The sequence below is a fragment of the Bos indicus x Bos taurus genome, chromosome 8 (genome assembly GCF_003369695.1).
Source record: "Bos indicus x Bos taurus breed Angus x Brahman F1 hybrid chromosome 8, Bos_hybrid_MaternalHap_v2.0, whole genome shotgun sequence".
In the NCBI taxonomy this organism is placed as follows: Eukaryota; Metazoa; Chordata; class Mammalia; order Artiodactyla; family Bovidae; genus Bos; species Bos indicus x Bos taurus.
The window spans coordinates 1,454,438-1,471,247 of NC_040083.1; the positions used below are offsets into that span (position 1 = coordinate 1,454,438).

Sequence of the window (16,810 nt, forward strand, 5' to 3'; positions counted from 1 at the left end):
GTTCCAGGACCTCTTTTCCCTGTATCTTTGCCAACTCAGTGCATTGGCCAACTTTTTAAATCTTTACCAGTCTGATAGAGGAGAATGATACTGTAGGTTTGCTCTGCGTTTCTTTTTTGTGTTAGATTGAATTTCTTTTCAAATTTAAGAGCCAGTTGTGTTTTTGTGAATTGTCTTTCAGTCCCCTTCCTTATACCCTCAAGTCTGTTGCATAGTGGACGCTGGTCAAATAGTATATATTGAGTTCTAGCGAGGGAACCTGCTTGCTGACACAGCTGATGTAGAGGAGGCTTTTCATGAGGAAGAGAGACATTGTCAGGGAGAGGAAGAACTTCTTCCTGGGACAGAATCTTGACCGCACAACCCACACCTCCACTGAGCATTGTCTTTTCTCCTGGACAGAATACAGTTGCCTTTTTGCTAGGGCAGTTGTAATTTTCTTCAATGTATCCACCTTCATCTTCAATGTATCCATCTTCATCTTCAATGTATCCATCTTCAATGTATCCTTCGGTGTATCCATACATTTCAGTGTATCCATCCTCTGCCCCATGTTCTTACTTTGTGGACTCTGTGCCCTGGTGGGTGGTAACCAGGAAGTCCTGCAGAGCGCCCTTCCCCAGGGCGTCCCTCAGATGACTTAGGAAGGTGGCTTTTCATGCTCTCATGTGAGTGGGGCAGGATGTGCCCTAGTCCTTTTCCTTACTTCCAAGTTTCAGATGCATTTTTTTAATGCTTTCCTTCCTCTGTTGATTGTAATTACTTCAAGTGATCCTATTTCTTTAGGAATTACTAATGAGCCGCATAGCTCTCCATTGTCGCTCACAGAACACGCTCATTGTTCCTTGTTGGCTCTGCAGGAACTCACTACACAATGACCAACGGGGGCAGCATCAGCAGCTCCACGCACTTGCTGGATCTTCTGGACGAGCCCATCCCCGGGGTTGGCACCTATGATGACTTCCACACCATCGACTGGGTGCGAGAGAAGTGTAAAGACAGAGAAAGGCATCGACGGGTACGTTTGCTCAGTAATCTTTACAACAGCAGCGCACAGAGAGATCCTTGAATAATGTTGTCTTTCTGCCAGTGATCTCAGGCTGCCAAAATGTTACAAGTACACTTAAGTAAGGTTCCACATATTATAAGTAATACGGTTTTTTCTCTATAGGTTTTAAAAGTTTATTTATATCCTTTTTCTTTCTGGAAGGGATTTGAAGCAGCTTACAATCAAAGAAGTAGAGGAAGACAGAATAGGAGGGAAAGGCAAAGGCCTAAGAGTTGAGGAAGATCAAGCCAAGTTCAGGAGGTAGCAGTCAGCATGGCTCTTGACTTTGAGCATCAGGCCAAAGAGGAAATGTGTTACATAATTTCAGTTGTTGGAAAAAGAAGCAGCTTACTGGGGAGATAGTTTCCTGGGGCTTTGCTATTTTATCTCCTTTCTTGGTTTTAAATCCTGAGCTATTTCTCAAATTGAGTCCTGTGTGGACATATGGAATGTTGGTGTAAAGTGCTAGTAATAAAAGAATGGCTTTTGCTTAGAAACTACAATGTATGTTATTATTTTTGTTGTTGTTTGTGGTTTATTGATAGTGTCATTCAAAAATTTTAAGAGAAAAAAATCTCTTGAAAATAAAATTCCAAGTTCTAACAGGCCATTTGCAAATTTGAGCTCTGAAGTTAACTCATAGATGTAATAATTGCTTGTACAAATGAGTTACTACCTTTCATAATAATGTTTATATATCTATTAAACCTGAAATTGGACTTAGATTATATTGTTTATGCAAAGTACTGCTTCTCAGATTCATTAGTCAGTATTCACCCTTTCTGGAAATAAGACATGACACCATATTAGATGATAAAACTGAGAAATTTCCAAAACATACACTTAAAAGTAGCAATAACAAGCTCATTACGTGTTAACACAAACAATGTTTGTATGAAAAATAGCTATTTTCCGAGATAAAAAATGCTCAGTGAGAGAGCGGCGCTGGACTGCATCTTCATGAACCTCACTCGTTACTGTCTGGTCTCCTGAGAGCCGCTGGGTTTTCTTACCTGCTGCTGCAGACTGCTGGGCGTTTCGATTGAAGTACATGAAGAAAATCCAGCCTCACAGCCGCGTAGTTGGAAAAGCCAGGAGTATTTTAATAACCTTTTCAGGTCATTGTGGATTTTCTTCTTTGATACTGCAAGACAGTGACAGGGACATGTGGTTAGTTTCTTAAAGGCTAGCTGCAGTGTGTGGCCTAAAACTGTATCAGCGAAGTTCTTGTCTTTGGTCACATTAAAATCCTTTGGTTCCCCTTGAACTTTGAGTGAACGATTTTGTAACATTATGCTGTGATCATTTGGCAAATACTGATTCACTGATTCATGCAGTTCTCTGAATAGTTGACATGCTCATTGTACCGTATCAGTATACAGTATCAAAAAAAGCCACATTCGTTAATGTCAACACTAATCTCCTCGGAAAAGTCTTTAACTGTTGGTATCTGTCATTCTTACAGTAATGGATATAAGTTCTTTAAAATTCTCATTTTTATTTTGAAGCTCAAAATCTGTCATTGGAACCAAATACACATTTTACTTTAAATGACAGGCTTACTTGGTTTGTTTTTTGAGAAAAATACCTCAAAAGATTTCCAAGTCTGGAAAACCATAGTTGCAGTATTTTTTGCTCAAGTAAGAATGGCGCTCCGTGAAAGTGGCTTATGCTGCAGCTCAGAGAGACCACACAGAGGCTTTTCCTCAGGCCTCCTCCTTCGCGGCGTGTGAGAAGTGCTGTGTGCAGTCTTTACATAGTCTTCAGGAGTTGCGCTTCCAGTGTCACGTTGTCCCTTTATTTTGTAAAAGCACAATCATATGTATTTACATACTTACTTTTCTCAGGTAAATGGTGGCACCTGTACACACGGAGGCCTTGCTTTTCTCCCCCACGTGATACTGCGTTCATCTCGTTCTTTTTAATGACTACAGAGTTTCTCATGACATAGATGTAACTGCAGTTTTTTGGACCAATACTGTATTGATGAATGTTTAGATGACTTTCAAATTTCTGCTTAATATTGTATTTTATTAAACATTACAGTTATTAAGAAAAAGCAATGCGAGGTTTATTATTTTTGAAAGGAATGATCTACCTTCAACCCTAAAGCAAGGTGAATATCTGTAATTGGTTGCTTATAACATAGGAGGAGTAAAATTGCCTCATTCAGCCTTTTGAATGTGGCCTTGTGGCTTGAAATAGACCAGATGTTTGAAAGGGATCAGATCATTGAATTCTGGCTGTAGCCCTCTCATGGGACGGTGGAGCAGGGAATGCCTGGCCTGAGAGTGTGGCATGTGGAGCAGCCAGGCAGCAGGACAGGGAGGGGTGGGCGGTTCCGGGGGCTTCTTGTGAAGTGCATGCTGACTGAGAGAGCAGACTGGCCCTGGGCGTCTACGGGTGAGAGCTGGCGTCACGTCTGTCAGCATCCTCTGCCTCACACAGCGACAGCACCCCGCCTGTGGCATCGGCACACTGGCACACTACAGGCCTGAATGCTTCAGCAGCCCCTTTATTCACAGGATTGTGTGGTACTGCGTTTACGGGCACAGTACTGTTCGTCACTGCCCTTGCCTTTTAGGACCACTACATGCCACTTAACTGCTAGAACCAGAGAAAGAGCAGGGAGTGACAGCCGCTTTGAGCTGTAATGTCTTATTTCTGTCACATAAAAGGTGTATGCCAGCTAACTTCGGTGCAGTCTGAAGCAATCTGGGTCAGCGTCTGTGTGGATGGTGGGGCCCTTGCTCTCATTGTGAGGCTCTGGGTCGATGCTTGTCATCTGGTTCACAGGCGTGGCAGCCATCTGACCTGCTGTTTCTGCCCCAAACTCACTCACTCTATTGTTTAGTTGAGAAAGTACTGTTCCATGTATAGTAACTGAGGAAATTGTTGGATTCTAGAATTGTGGCTGCTACTCACAGTTTGAAGAATGAAGCATGACCGTTTCTAATTTCAGATCAACAGCAAAAAGAAAGAATCAGCATGGGAGATGACAAAAAGCCTGTACGATGCGTGGTCAGGGTGGCTCGTGGTGACGCTCACAGGGTTGGCATCAGGTAAAGAGGACTGTTCGTGCAATGCTGCTCTGGTTAGCAGGACGATAAATAGTTCTCCCCTCCTACCTGCAGTTTTTTTTTTTTTCCCAGAAACTTTCGGAATTTTAGAAGCATTTGTTTTGTTTCTTTCCTTCAAAAAAAAATCCTTAAATGTAAGAGTGGGAGGCAGGAGGCTCAGAGCTCTGGGCGTGGCTCTATCACCTTAAGTGTCCAGTTTGATCTTTCTCACTCATTGTCTTTATCTGTAAAATACCTAGTCTGCACCAGATGGTCGGTAAAGTGTATTTTAGTGTTTACATCATAATAAATAGGTAATATTTATTGAGTGCTTCCTATGGGTCATGCCCTGTCCCAAAAGCTTTGTGTGTGTGTAGACCTCATGGCAGTTCCATGGTCTGACTCGTGCAGATGGGGGGCTGAGCACAGAGAGGTTAAGCGACTTGACGAGGTGTCACAGCTCGCGAGTGGGCAGGCCACGGCTAGGGCCGGACTTTAGGCTCCAATGGGCCACAGAGTGCTCAGTAGCCCTGGGCGCGACTGGAATAACAGTGGAAGATGTACAAACCAGCAGGAAGGGCTGCTTTACTGACATTTGAGCTTCCACCATGGAAGGGTATGTCCTGAAGAGCATGACAGAAAAATATACAATTGTGGAGAGAATAGAGGGAAGTCCTGAGATTCTGAGGTGTTTATGTGACCCGTTCACTTTATATGAGAAGGACTTAGATTTTGACCATCAATTTGTGTATTCTTTGTATTCTGTTTGTAATATGATCTTGAGATGTTTTATTTTTCTGTTAAAAGAAAAAACCTGATTATTTGTCACAGTAATTCATTCCTGCCTTGAGTTTCACTAAATCTAGTGGTTATTCCATTATAGTGAGCTTAAGATCCTTTGTAAGTCTATGAATTGGGTTTCCAATTAAAAAACACCAGTAAAAACTCTGATGTCACAGCCAGAGATGAGGCTCTTCTGCCAAGGGACAGCCTTTGAAAGAGTCAGACACATTTAAAAAGTTACAGTCAATTTCAGTGACGTTAACTAGTTTTAATTTCAAAGAAGAACAATTCTAAGAATAGCTATTTACGGTTGTTAAGAAGTAGTGTAAACGTACATATAGTAAGATTTGAAAACCTTAGGTTCATAGGTTTGTGCAGTATTTCCCATATGACCATTTATTGTAGGGCGTCCCCAGCTCTCTTTGACCCGGTAAGTTGACAGTTTCGGATGCCCCAGAAGTGGACCGTCTTCAGTGTCTCCAACATCTTTTGCAGGGGCACTGGCTGGGTTAATAGACATTGCGGCCGACTGGATGACAGACCTAAAGGAGGGTATCTGCCTGAGTGCACTCTGGTACAACCACGAGCAGTGCTGCTGGGGGTCCAATGAAACCACGTTCGAAGAGAGGGACAAGTGTCCACAGTGGAAAACGTGGGCAGAGTTGATCATAGGCCAGGCTGAGGTGAGTCCTGCCCTGTGTCCGAGTGGGTTAACAGTCAGTACAGTGAAGCTGGTCTCTAGTTCACTTAACAAGCTAGAGGACTGCACCTGTCCTAAAGGGGAATAGAGAAGTGTATGAACAGGGTAGAATGGAAAATATGAGACTGCATTGCTGTGAGTAGAATTTAAGTATTGTTTCAAAAGCTCTGGTATTAGTTAACTGCATAATCACTAACAAGTCTACTGCATTATGATGTAAACTGTGTTTTTATTGTGGAAATGAAGTGCAGTAGGAGCTGTATAAACACAGAGGTTAATATGAAGCCAAGTTATCAAAACTGCTCATTAACATTGTTATATCACAACTGTTTGGGAAGTATAGGTTATCAAGAATTGTAAAATAAGTCTTGTAACTGGAGATAATTTTATAGAAATCCTTAGATTTTTCAGGAATTGTAAAGTAAGTCTCTTAACTGGAGATAATTTTATAGAAATCCTTAAGATTTTTCCTTGTGGCGTTACAGTGTTTACATGATTATTTTACTGTTGATGATATTTTATAAAGAACATTTAAAAGTCAGAATGTCATATATAATATATATATGAAGAACATTTTAGAAGTTAAAATAGTATATATATATTTTATATATATATATGTTTTTGAGGAGCTATGGATATGTTTTTAGAATTTTCTTGTAGTTGAATCTTAGAGCTGGAAAGAATGACATGGGCAGTTACTGTCTCCCACTTTATCTCCAGAATTGCTACAGATGAAAGCTGAGTGTGAAGGCAGTTTTGTCTTCACCAACTGTTTTCAAAAACTGGTTTGTGGGTTGGCAGAGATTGAAGTGCAGCTGAGATTCTTGGCAACAAGACTTTGGGGATCAGAAAGCAGCTAGGGAAAATATTAAATAGATTGTCTCCTTCTATGTATACAAATATGTTTTAGGTTCTACTTAAATAGTGTGCTCCGTAAAGCTGTTACAGTTGTGGCAGTAAACCACAAGCCTTTGCAGAGTTTGCCGCAAGTTGCTTAGGTGGCACGCACTGGGATTAGCAGTGCCCGTCAGTAGTTAGTGAGTTCGTTCTGTTGACCCTTTGGTTTCAGGGTCCTGGCTCGTACATCATGAACTACATGATGTACATCTTCTGGGCCTTGAGTTTCGCCTTTCTTGCCGTCTCCCTGGTGAAGGTGTTCGCACCGTACGCCTGTGGCTCTGGGATCCCAGAGGTAAGCCTGCAGTGCTCAGTGTCTTAACATTTTGTGATCCTGATGCTTAGGTTTTTGCCCGTGGGAGGCGAGATAATGGTTTTGCTGGGGAAACAGTTGGTCTGTCATACAAGAAAGAAAATTTTTAAAATGTCCACTGATAGTAGACTTTGTTGAAAGAAATCCTTCCCCATAGTCGTTTCATTGTTTTCTGGAGAGGTCAATTTTTTTTTTCTTCTCACTCTAATGTAGTACATAACTAAACAAATATCAGCACTCAGTTAAACACCAAGAACTTGGAAAAAGTCAGCCTAAAATTCTTTGGTGAATTAGTTGATGTTTTTCTCTTATGAATTGGATTTGAATATATTTATTCTCTTTTTATAACTTTTTTAATTAGATAAGATAATCCTTGAATTTGGCAAATAATATTTATAATGATTTTATACTTTAAATATTTGATCATAATATAAAGGTTGAGGTTTTATATTTTATCAGTAATAATGTCAAGAATACATGTAGGATTGAACATGAACTTACTTCTTTTTCCTCCTCATTATTATTTTTCTGCCTTTAATAAGTTACTTTTTCTAGTGCATAGCTTTTAAAAGCAATGTTTGTGATCGTAAAGCTGTATTAAGAACATCTTTAATACGGAACAATACCATATAGTATTCACCAGTTGTCACACATCCTTCTTAATATATAAGAAAATATTACACGTAATTACACATTCTACTCTGAGAAGATATAACATCTTTAAAGGCAAAATACCTTTATTTCTGACACAGAGTGTCTGAAATGTATCTAACTGTATTATATTTCTCTAGTAGAAATATTGTGATTTACCATTAACTGGTTATGTAATTGTACCCCCTGTACTGAAGCCTGTAGCCCCTTATCATGGCCTGGTATTTCAGTTTTGTTCATGAGCTAGGGCTGCCTCCTACCCTTGCAGGGGAAGAGAGTTAGAATACATTACAGATTTATTATATAGAGCATAATAGTTCAGACTTTCAGAAAATGAATTGTGAGTCTTCCCATTGCCCACTGAAATTTGCAGTTTCTTAAAGGAAATTAAGCTGCTTTGATCTTTCCTTTGTAGATTAAAACTATTTTGAGTGGATTCATCATCCGAGGCTACTTGGGAAAATGGACTTTAATGATTAAAACCGTCACATTAGTACTGGCTGTGGCATCAGGCTTGAGTTTAGGAAAAGAAGGGCCCTTGGTCCATGTTGCCTGTTGCTGTGGAAACATCTTTTCCTACCTCTTTCCGAAGTACAGCACAAATGAAGCTAAAAAAAGAGAGGTAAGTGTATTCTGTCATTTATTTAACAGGTGAATATCCATTACATACACTTAGTCCGTGAACAGTTTCACATATTTTACTGTCTACTTTTTGGGTAAGTTGTGTACTCAGATTCAAATTGTAACGTGAGACTTCCTTGTACTCCTTCCCCCTTTCTGAATGGCCTCTGGAGTTGGCCTGGTGTCTGTTGGTTTCAGTAGGATTTCAGAAATATTTTCCTTTGCTTTTGCTTTACCTTACACCTTTCCTTCTCTGACGTGTTTCCCAAATGTTGCATCGCTTTCTCTCCTGGTTCTCCCCATCAGAGTTTCTTCTGGGGTGGGGCATCTCACCAGCTGTTTTCCTTTGGAGGAGGGGTGCCACCTCAGGGAGCTTGCGGCTCCTTAGGGAACCCAGAGGGCGTCAAACCACCTGAAGTTCTACTGGTTCACAGTGAAGGGCATGTAGCACCCGCTCTTTACTCGTTTTTTTAGGGCAGCTTCCTTTGCCCTTTTGTTTAGGTCATCCTGAGATCGTGGAGACATTGAAACCTGATGTTTCCAGGTTGCTGTGGATATTTTCTAGAAGAAAAGTGGGCTCCTTGCACCTTCTTATTAGCTCCGGACTGTGGGAGCCCCGTCCCTTCGTACTTCGCTGTCTAGTCTGCATTTGTCAGTTCACTTCCATTACTTGCTGTTGGACCTTGACATTGTAGGGGAAGATTTGTTATTTGTTCATTATAAGTGCAAAAATTACCTTATTAGGTAATATTATAGAAATTAACTTTACCTGGATTTTGGTGTAGACACATTGTGATGTTTATGACATAACTTAATTCTGACACCTTGGGATCTACATGGCTGGCTTTCACGTTAATTGAAAGCATTTAGGCCTCATATTTTGATTTTCTTCCTTTGCCCACTTCTTTTGATATGTTTAAATGATTCTTAGATACTTATATGGAACAAAGTAAAACATCTGTGAGTTGTAGATACATAGGTGCTAGCTTGATTATCAATTCTGTTAAAGGTAGAATCAGAAAATTCTGTAAGGTGTGTTGTCTACAGTCGTGTTGGTGGGAAAAAAACACTGAAATGGTAGGTTAGACTTGCTCCTCCGTGTCAGAGTCTGCATTCTGAGGCCAGGTACAGTTTAAGTAAAACAAGTATCTGTTCATTTTTAATTTACCAACTAGCAACCTGACTATAGAGTTCATGCTCATAACACTTAGAATTTAATTTTTTATTATTTCAGATTTCTCTTTCAAAGATGTACAAATTCAGCATTTGAGGAAATGCATTGGTAGCCTCAGATATTTGCTGGAGTCAAGTAGTAGAAGGAATAAAGCCTCTTCAGAAAAGTGGTTAATTATGAGTAGATGCCCAGTGACTTTGTGTGTGTTTGGCTTCATGCTGGTGGGAGCTGGAGGGGGACCCTGAGTTCTGTTCCTTCCTTCCCATGGCCTGTGTGCTGGGGTTTGGGGCGGTCAGCCTGAGCCCTCAGGGCAGCTGGGGTTTGCATCTTCACATGAGGCTCCCGTGGTGGCAGCAGCCATCTCTTCAGAGGACTCAGTTGACTAAAAATGTAGGGAAATGGGATGGGTTTGCAGTTCCCTGGTCATTTCACTAGGATGTGGACTGAAGTAATGATAGTGATGAAGCAGTGAGCCCTGAAATCTGAAGAAATGATATCCTACTTAAAAACAAACAGCTCTCCCTGAGCCCCAGTCCTGGCTTGCTGGTCTTCTCATGCAGGCATCTTGATGCTTGAATTCATTGCCTTTTCTCCTTTACATCCTGTTTATGTTGGTATATCTCATGCAAACGTGTTTTGACTGAGTATTGAGTATTTGAATGACTTTTAAAGCAGAAGAGAAAAAAGTGTTTTTAGAAGAAATATTTTGTGTTTGCTTGGAGAGGAAGGTGACATGTGAGTTAAATTTGGCTGGGGATGTAGACACTCTTGAGTACACGCAGACACTGAGTTTGGCCTGCTGAGTCTGTAAGCGTATGAAACGGCTGCATCTTCTTCGTAGGTGCTGTCGGCTGCCTCCGCTGCAGGCGTCTCTGTGGCTTTCGGCGCACCGATCGGAGGAGTGCTGTTCAGTCTGGAAGAGGTGGGTTAAGACCACAGCCACCAGCAGCAATAAAGTGAAGCACAAGCACCATGACGTGTGTATTTTGGCGCACTTCTCAGTCTTGTTAGCTGGTGTGACAGATACTTTGTTTTTGAGTTTTCAAATTTGTTTCATAGTTGCTTTTCACTCTTTCTTCCATTAAAAAGTCAAAAAAAGTAATATGTATGTTCTTTATTGAGAAGTCTTAAAAAATATTATCCATGTATGTGGTTATTTAAAATTTAACCTTTTTGATATGATTAAAAGTAAGCACAAATGAATTAGATTTAATAGAAAATATTTGAAACAGTCCTTATTTGCTAAATTATAGCTTTGTTTTTATTTAAGATTTTTAATCAGTTTCTTAGTCATCTTTTTAACTTTTGTGTGTGATTACTTCTGTGGCCCTTATTGATGTTTAAGGAAATAATTCTAGTCACTTAAGGGGAATATTTTGTTTTTGTTCTCTCATTGGTGCTTAAGAGTTTTTACACAAAATTGTGACTCAGAAATGGTTTAAAATTTACTTTTCTCCCCGAGTTGTTTACGTTTTTTTGCTTCAGTAGAGAGGAGGGAAATTTAATCCTTTTTTTGTGAACTAACAGGAGCGGCAATGGTACATTTATTCTTAACTAACATGACTGAACTGGGGTGAAGCTCATTTTGAAAATAACACAATGCTAGGTATTTTAAATGGTTATTAGACATTTATAATCAGTCGATATTGTGAATTTGTAATGGTGTGATAGCCAAGGTTACTAAGATAGTGGTGTTTTTCTTACTGCATTAAAATCCATTATGTATAAATTCTAGCTGCAGAAAAATTTAGAGCGTTGATATTTACTGCTCAAGTTATAACCTATCAGAACAGTTTTCTAAAATCACAGCATTAATTTCTCCCTTGGTTTCCTAGGTCAGCTATTACTTTCCTCTGAAGACTCTGTGGAGGTCGTTCTTTGCTGCTTTGGTGGCTGCCTTTGTTCTGAGATCCATCAATCCATTCGGTAACAGCCGCCTGGTCCTCTTCTACGTGGAGTATCACACTCCATGGTACCTGTTTGAACTGTTTCCCTTTATCCTCCTGGGGGTGTTCGGCGGGCTCTGGGGAGCCTTCTTTATCAGGGCCAACATTGCCTGGTGTCGCCGCCGCAAGTCCACCAAGTTCGGGAAGTACCCGGTCCTCGAGGTCATCGTGGTGGCGGCCATCACCGCTGTGGTCGCCTTCCCCAACCCGTACACGCGGCTCAACACCAGCGAGCTGATCAAAGAGTTGTTCACGGACTGCGGGCCTCTGGAGTCCTCCTCCCTGTGCGACTACAGGAACGACATGAACGCCAGCAAGATCGTGGACGACATCCCCGACCGTCCTGCGGGCCTAGGGGTGTACTCCGCCATATGGCAGCTGTGCTTGGCTCTCATATTTAAGATCATAATGACTGTGTTCACTTTTGGTATCAAGGTAAGTGTCCATGTGAGGGGATCCTGAGGTAACCGTGGCGGGTCCAAGACTTGTACGTGGCAAGAGAAACGAAGGTTTTATCTGAAGATGAGTCACAAATACAGACCGAGAAAGCTGTCTTTGGGGTTTAATTTTTAGTTGTGGGAAAAAGACTTTGTTAGGATGTCTTGTTGAGCATGGTGTCTGTTGCTGTATAGCAGCTGACCCCAAGCCCAGCAGCTTAAGAGAGCTGCTCACTGTGCTCTCGCTGTTGGGTCAGCAGGAGGGGTACTCAGCAGCGAGGCTGTGTGGTCAGCTCTGCGGCTGTCCGCAGACATGGTGCGGGCCGGGCATCTCAGAGCCACCTGTATGTCAGGCAGCAGGGCTGAGCAGGTTCTGACAGCTGGAATGGACCGCCAGGGCTCCTGCCCTATCTGTCCCTCTGTCTGTCTCTCTCCTGTCTCTGGCTTTTCCTACATGGTGGCCTGGGTGGGGTGTGGGTGGGTGAGGCTGGTAGGTGCCTCTCGTGGCAGCTCAGGGTCCCCACAGCGAGGGTCCTAAGAGGACCGTTTCTAGCCCAGCCCAAGCTGTCTCCTGCATATGCCGCCTGCTGTGTTTTTTTCTCTGCATATGGTCACCAAGGTCCTGGGTTCTTGGGAGGACATACTCTCTACTTCGGGGGTGGTGTCAGAGTTGTGATTATGTGTTAAAGCCACTTATATTAGCTTCCTATTGCTGCTGTGACAAATCACCACAAAATCACACACATTTAATACAATCACAGAGATCAGAACTCCAAATTGGATCTCGCTGGGCTGAAGTTACCATGTACACGTGAGTGACGGAGGTTCTGGGGAAAATCAGTTTTAATGCCTTTTCCAGCCTCCAGGAGCCTTGGCTCATGGCCCCCTTCCTTCTCTTCAGAACCAGTGTGTCTGGTCATATCTCGTTTTATCTCTGCATTCTGACACAACGCTTCTAAATTTTTCTTTCACCTTTAAAAAGCCTTTGTGATACTTCAGGCCCATCCCCATCATTCTGGATAATCTGTTTTAAGGTCAGCTGATTAACACCCTGAATTCCTCGTTGTGTACTGCAGACCAGATTCCCAGGGAATAGGGTGTGGCTGCCCAGTGTGGGGAGCCCCAGCTCGGCCTCCTGTGTCACTGCAGAGCAGGCCACTAAGACCCCCATCCTCCTCCACCCTGGCTGAAGCTCTAACATGCAGGAGAATGAGATGCCTGTTTGGTCCCTTCTAAGGAGACGTTTTGTTACCATCTCTTTGGGCTGGAGAAGGTGGTTTGTTACTCTGTAACTCAGTTGGGATTGTTAGGGAGACTGTTGCCAGGGTTTGCTGCAGCTTTATTTTTGCCCTGTGAGAGGAGAGTCCCACTACTTATGCAGGGCAGGTGCGCAGAGAACCCGTCTCACTGAGCATCTGCCCTGTCGCAGGTCCCGTCTGGCCTGTTCATCCCCAGCATGGCCATTGGCGCCATCGCCGGCCGCATCGTGGGCATCGCGGTGGAGCAGCTGGCCTACTATCACCACGACTGGTTCATCTTTAAGGAGTGGTGTGAGGTCGGCGCTGACTGCATCACCCCCGGCCTGTATGCCATGGTCGGTGCGGCTGCATGCCTAGGTAATGAGACTGGGGGGTGTGGGGGGGTGTGTGTGTGTGTGCGGCTGCATGCCTAGGTAATGAGACTGGGGTGTGTGTGTGTGTGTGTGTGTGTGTGTGTGTGTGTGTGGCTTCGAGAGGAGTGGGGTCAGGGAGAAGGGCCCAGCGGGGACATCAGCCTGTGTAGAGCTAGTTTTCACTTTACCTGTCCCTGAGCACGCGTTTGGAGAAGGCAATGGCACCCCACTCCAGTACTCTTGCCTGGAAAATCCCATGGACGGAGGAGCCTGGTAGGCTGCTGTCCATGGGGTTGCTAAGAGTCAGGCACAACTGAGCGACTTCACTTTCACTTTTCACTTTCATGCATTGGAGAAGGAAATGGCAACCCACTCCAGTGTTCTTGCCTAAAGAATCCCAGGGACGGTGGAGCCTGGCGGGCTGCCGTCTATGGGGTTGCACAGAGTTGGACACGACTGATGCAGCTTAGCAGCAGCAGCAGAGCACGCGTTAGTGCAAAACTGTAGGTGTGGTTAACTTCATTTCAATATCGTGTACTACTTTATGACAGCAAACATCTCGGATAACATAGGCTTGTCTAGTCCTGTCCAAGGAGTTGCTTACTCTTTGCTAGGCTTACCTGTGACCTCTGGCATGGTTCCTGGGTCCACACTCCAGCAGAGCTCTGAGCACCTTCGCCCCAGCTCTGCGGTGATGACTGTGAGCCGTACTAAAAGATTTCTTTATCAGGCTGCTTCTGCTTAAGGTGCGTCAATAGCAGAAGGGGAAAAGATAGCTTCTGTTTTAATGAAAAGAAAAGCAAAATACTGGCATTAAATTCCTAAGAATCTATTTCTTATCCTCTTAAACATGAAAAATTGTTACTTATTTTATATTTAAAATGTCAGCATAATTTTGGCTATATTTAGTTATACTTGGTATTTTGACTTAGTTCTGTTCAGTGAGTTAAAATTGTGTAGTTACTGATCTTCAGGTGTGTTGTAGATGAAAGTGACAGAGAGAGTGGTTCTCTCTAGAGAAGCAGGTACTCATCCGTGCCATGGGGAAGTGAGGAATGACACAGAAAGAAGTGTGAATGCAGGCCCTCCTGCCACAGGGGCAGCAGAGCCTCGAGGTGAGCGGGTGGCAGGGGCTCGGCCCAGGTGGGCGTTCCCTTTGTGCCGAGAGAGGCGCGGGCTTGGCAAAGGGCGACTTCGTTCACGAGGCCAGGAATGTGCAGACAGCAAAACTGGGATGCTGGGCCTGGCGCTCGTGGGGTCGGAAGAAACTGGCCGTGTTGCAGGAGAGAGCACTGTGGGCACCTCAGGAAATGGAGTTGTGTTGGTGAGGAGGAGCGTGATTCTCATCAGGACGAGTTTGTGTTTGGAATCGGTCAGGTCTGTAGCAGGGTTGTGGCTTTGCCACTTTCAACATGAAGACTCTGGGAAAGTTCCTTTACTTCTTGATTTTTTATTTTCTTCAAAATGGAAGTAGTAACTACTTGTCTCTTGCTGTTGGGGGTTATATACAATGGTACACATATAAAACTGTTAGCATAATACCTGATAAAATGTGCGTGTAGTTAAAAATAATAGAAGCTTTTGTAAACTGCTTGGGGCATCCATAGCGTAATGCAGATACATCATATATAGTGGGTTCTTTCTGCCTTCTGTTCTTAGACTAATAACAAAAAGAGTGAGGTTAAGCTTGATACTGTATAGACTGCGATCCCCTGGTAGGGTGTTGAGCAGAGAGGCAGCGTGGTAGAAGTAGCGCTGAGGAGAGGGAATAACCTGGGAATGCGGCTGGTCAGGTGGGTGGAAGGTAATGGGGGCTGCAGTCAGCAAGGGAAGACAAAACGACTCAGGTTGAGGAACAGAGTCCTGAGGGCTGACTAGGCTGGTAGGAGTGAAGATACTGTGAAAAGGACCCCTGCACAGAGATTTGCAGAGCAAATCTGAGTGGACGAATTGAGAGTCTTGGTGCCCGAGTAAAGGGATGAATCAGGAGTGGCCACTCGGTTGTCAGGAGCGACGTGGTGCCTGGTGTTGGCATCAGGGAGGTTGCATGGTGAGCTCTTTGGAGAAGAGGAGGAGTTTAGTTTTGAGTGTGTGGTGGTTTCTGCACTAAGGGGTCACCTGAGGTCTTCACAGTTGGAAATGAGTCAAGCAGGACTGTAATAAGATAAGGTATGAGTAGCTGGAGATGGGGGGCAGACAGCTCAGTGGGTGGAGAGGCCTGGGTCAGGGAAGGGTGGGTCCCTGTGGTGGTCTTGTGGACACGGAGAATGGTTCAGAAGGGCTTTCTAAGGGGGTATTACAGTATTAACAGAACTCAAAAGGTGTCCAAACATTTTCACTCATCTTGAAGAGATTTAGAGGACAGATGCATTAATTTAATATTCTACCCACAGGAGTTTAATTTGTAAGTGGGTGGTAAATAAGTTAGCTATGATATGCTTCACTAAACTGTTTTAAGAATTAACCATCAGCTTTCATAGGGGTGAGATTATGTCGCTATTAAACCAAAGCAGCAGACCGTTTTAGCTGGTCAGCTGTGTTTTTTTTTTTTTTTTTATCTGAAGTATACCAGGTTTGAAATGTTATAAAGAAGATGTGCGTTTCTCGGGATCTTACCACAATAGTCGTGGTTCTCTTCACTAAGTTGTGTTCATAGTTTGGGCTCACCCGCCTCGTGGAGCAGTTCTGCCGCCGTGGGTTGGTGGGGCCTGTGCTCCCTGACGCGGGCCCTTCCTGTTTTTCAGGCGGTGTGACGAGGATGACCGTGTCCCTGGTGGTTATCGTCTTTGAGCTCACGGGAGGCCTGGAGTACATCGTGCCCCTCATGGCTGCCGTGATGACCAGCAAATGGGTGGGCGACGCCTTCGGGAGGGAAGGCATCTATGAAGCCCACATCCGGCTGAATGGGTACCCCTTCCTGGATGCCAAAGAAGAGTTCACCCACACCACCCTGGCTGCCGATGTCATGAGACCTCGGAGGAGCGACCCCCCGCTGGCCGTGCTGACCCAGGACAACATGACGGTGGACGACATAGAGAACATGATCAATGAGACCAGCTACAACGGTTTTCCTGTCATCATGTCCAGGGAGTCACAGAGACTCGTGGGCTTTGCCCTCAGGAGAGACCTGACCATTGCCATAGGTACCCTTTTAAAGAAACCCACACACACAGACACACGCCCATCTCTGACTGGCTGTCGGTATCTGGGTACCTAGGTGGCCAGATATAAATATATAATAGATTTCTGAAAGAAAGGGAAACTGGAAAATATAATCTGTTGAGTTTGTGGGGGCAAGTGGTATATTGTGTATCTCTTAATCTCTTAGGATTTTTTTAGGAAAGGCATTTATGCTTCCCTGGGTTGTTTCCCACCTAAATATTATTTGAACTTTTGATTTGGTATTATTTCAAGTAGAGTCAGACTCTACTTGACCAGAAAAGTTTTGTTGACAGTTTTCATAATAACATGAACTAGCACTATGAGGCTTTAGTAAGTGTTGAGGTATTCAGCTAAATACATTCTCATATTTGAATGCAAGTTATTGAAAATCCCATCATCTTTGGTCT

The 16,810-nt window shown here is 43.5% G+C and overlaps 1 protein-coding gene across 5 annotated transcripts in view; it reads left to right on the forward strand.

The window, feature by feature from the left end:
• The window catches only part of CLCN3 (chloride voltage-gated channel 3), an 89,076-nt gene that overhangs the window by 57,517 nt on the left and 14,749 nt on the right, over positions 1 to 16,810 (forward strand). For all 5 annotated transcript variants that reach the window (XM_027548937.1, XM_027548932.1, XM_027548933.1 and 2 more), the window contains 9 exons: positions 861 to 1,018; positions 4,011 to 4,110; positions 5,386 to 5,573; positions 6,660 to 6,782; positions 7,867 to 8,073; positions 10,088 to 10,168; positions 11,082 to 11,627; positions 13,059 to 13,245; positions 15,986 to 16,384. In XM_027548937.1, coding sequence (XP_027404738.1) covers positions 861 to 1,018; positions 4,011 to 4,110; positions 5,386 to 5,573; positions 6,660 to 6,782; positions 7,867 to 8,073; positions 10,088 to 10,168; positions 11,082 to 11,627; positions 13,059 to 13,245; positions 15,986 to 16,384 — 1,989 coding nt within the window. The remainder of the gene's footprint in view (positions 1 to 860; positions 1,019 to 4,010; positions 4,111 to 5,385; positions 5,574 to 6,659; positions 6,783 to 7,866; positions 8,074 to 10,087; positions 10,169 to 11,081; positions 11,628 to 13,058; positions 13,246 to 15,985; positions 16,385 to 16,810) is intronic.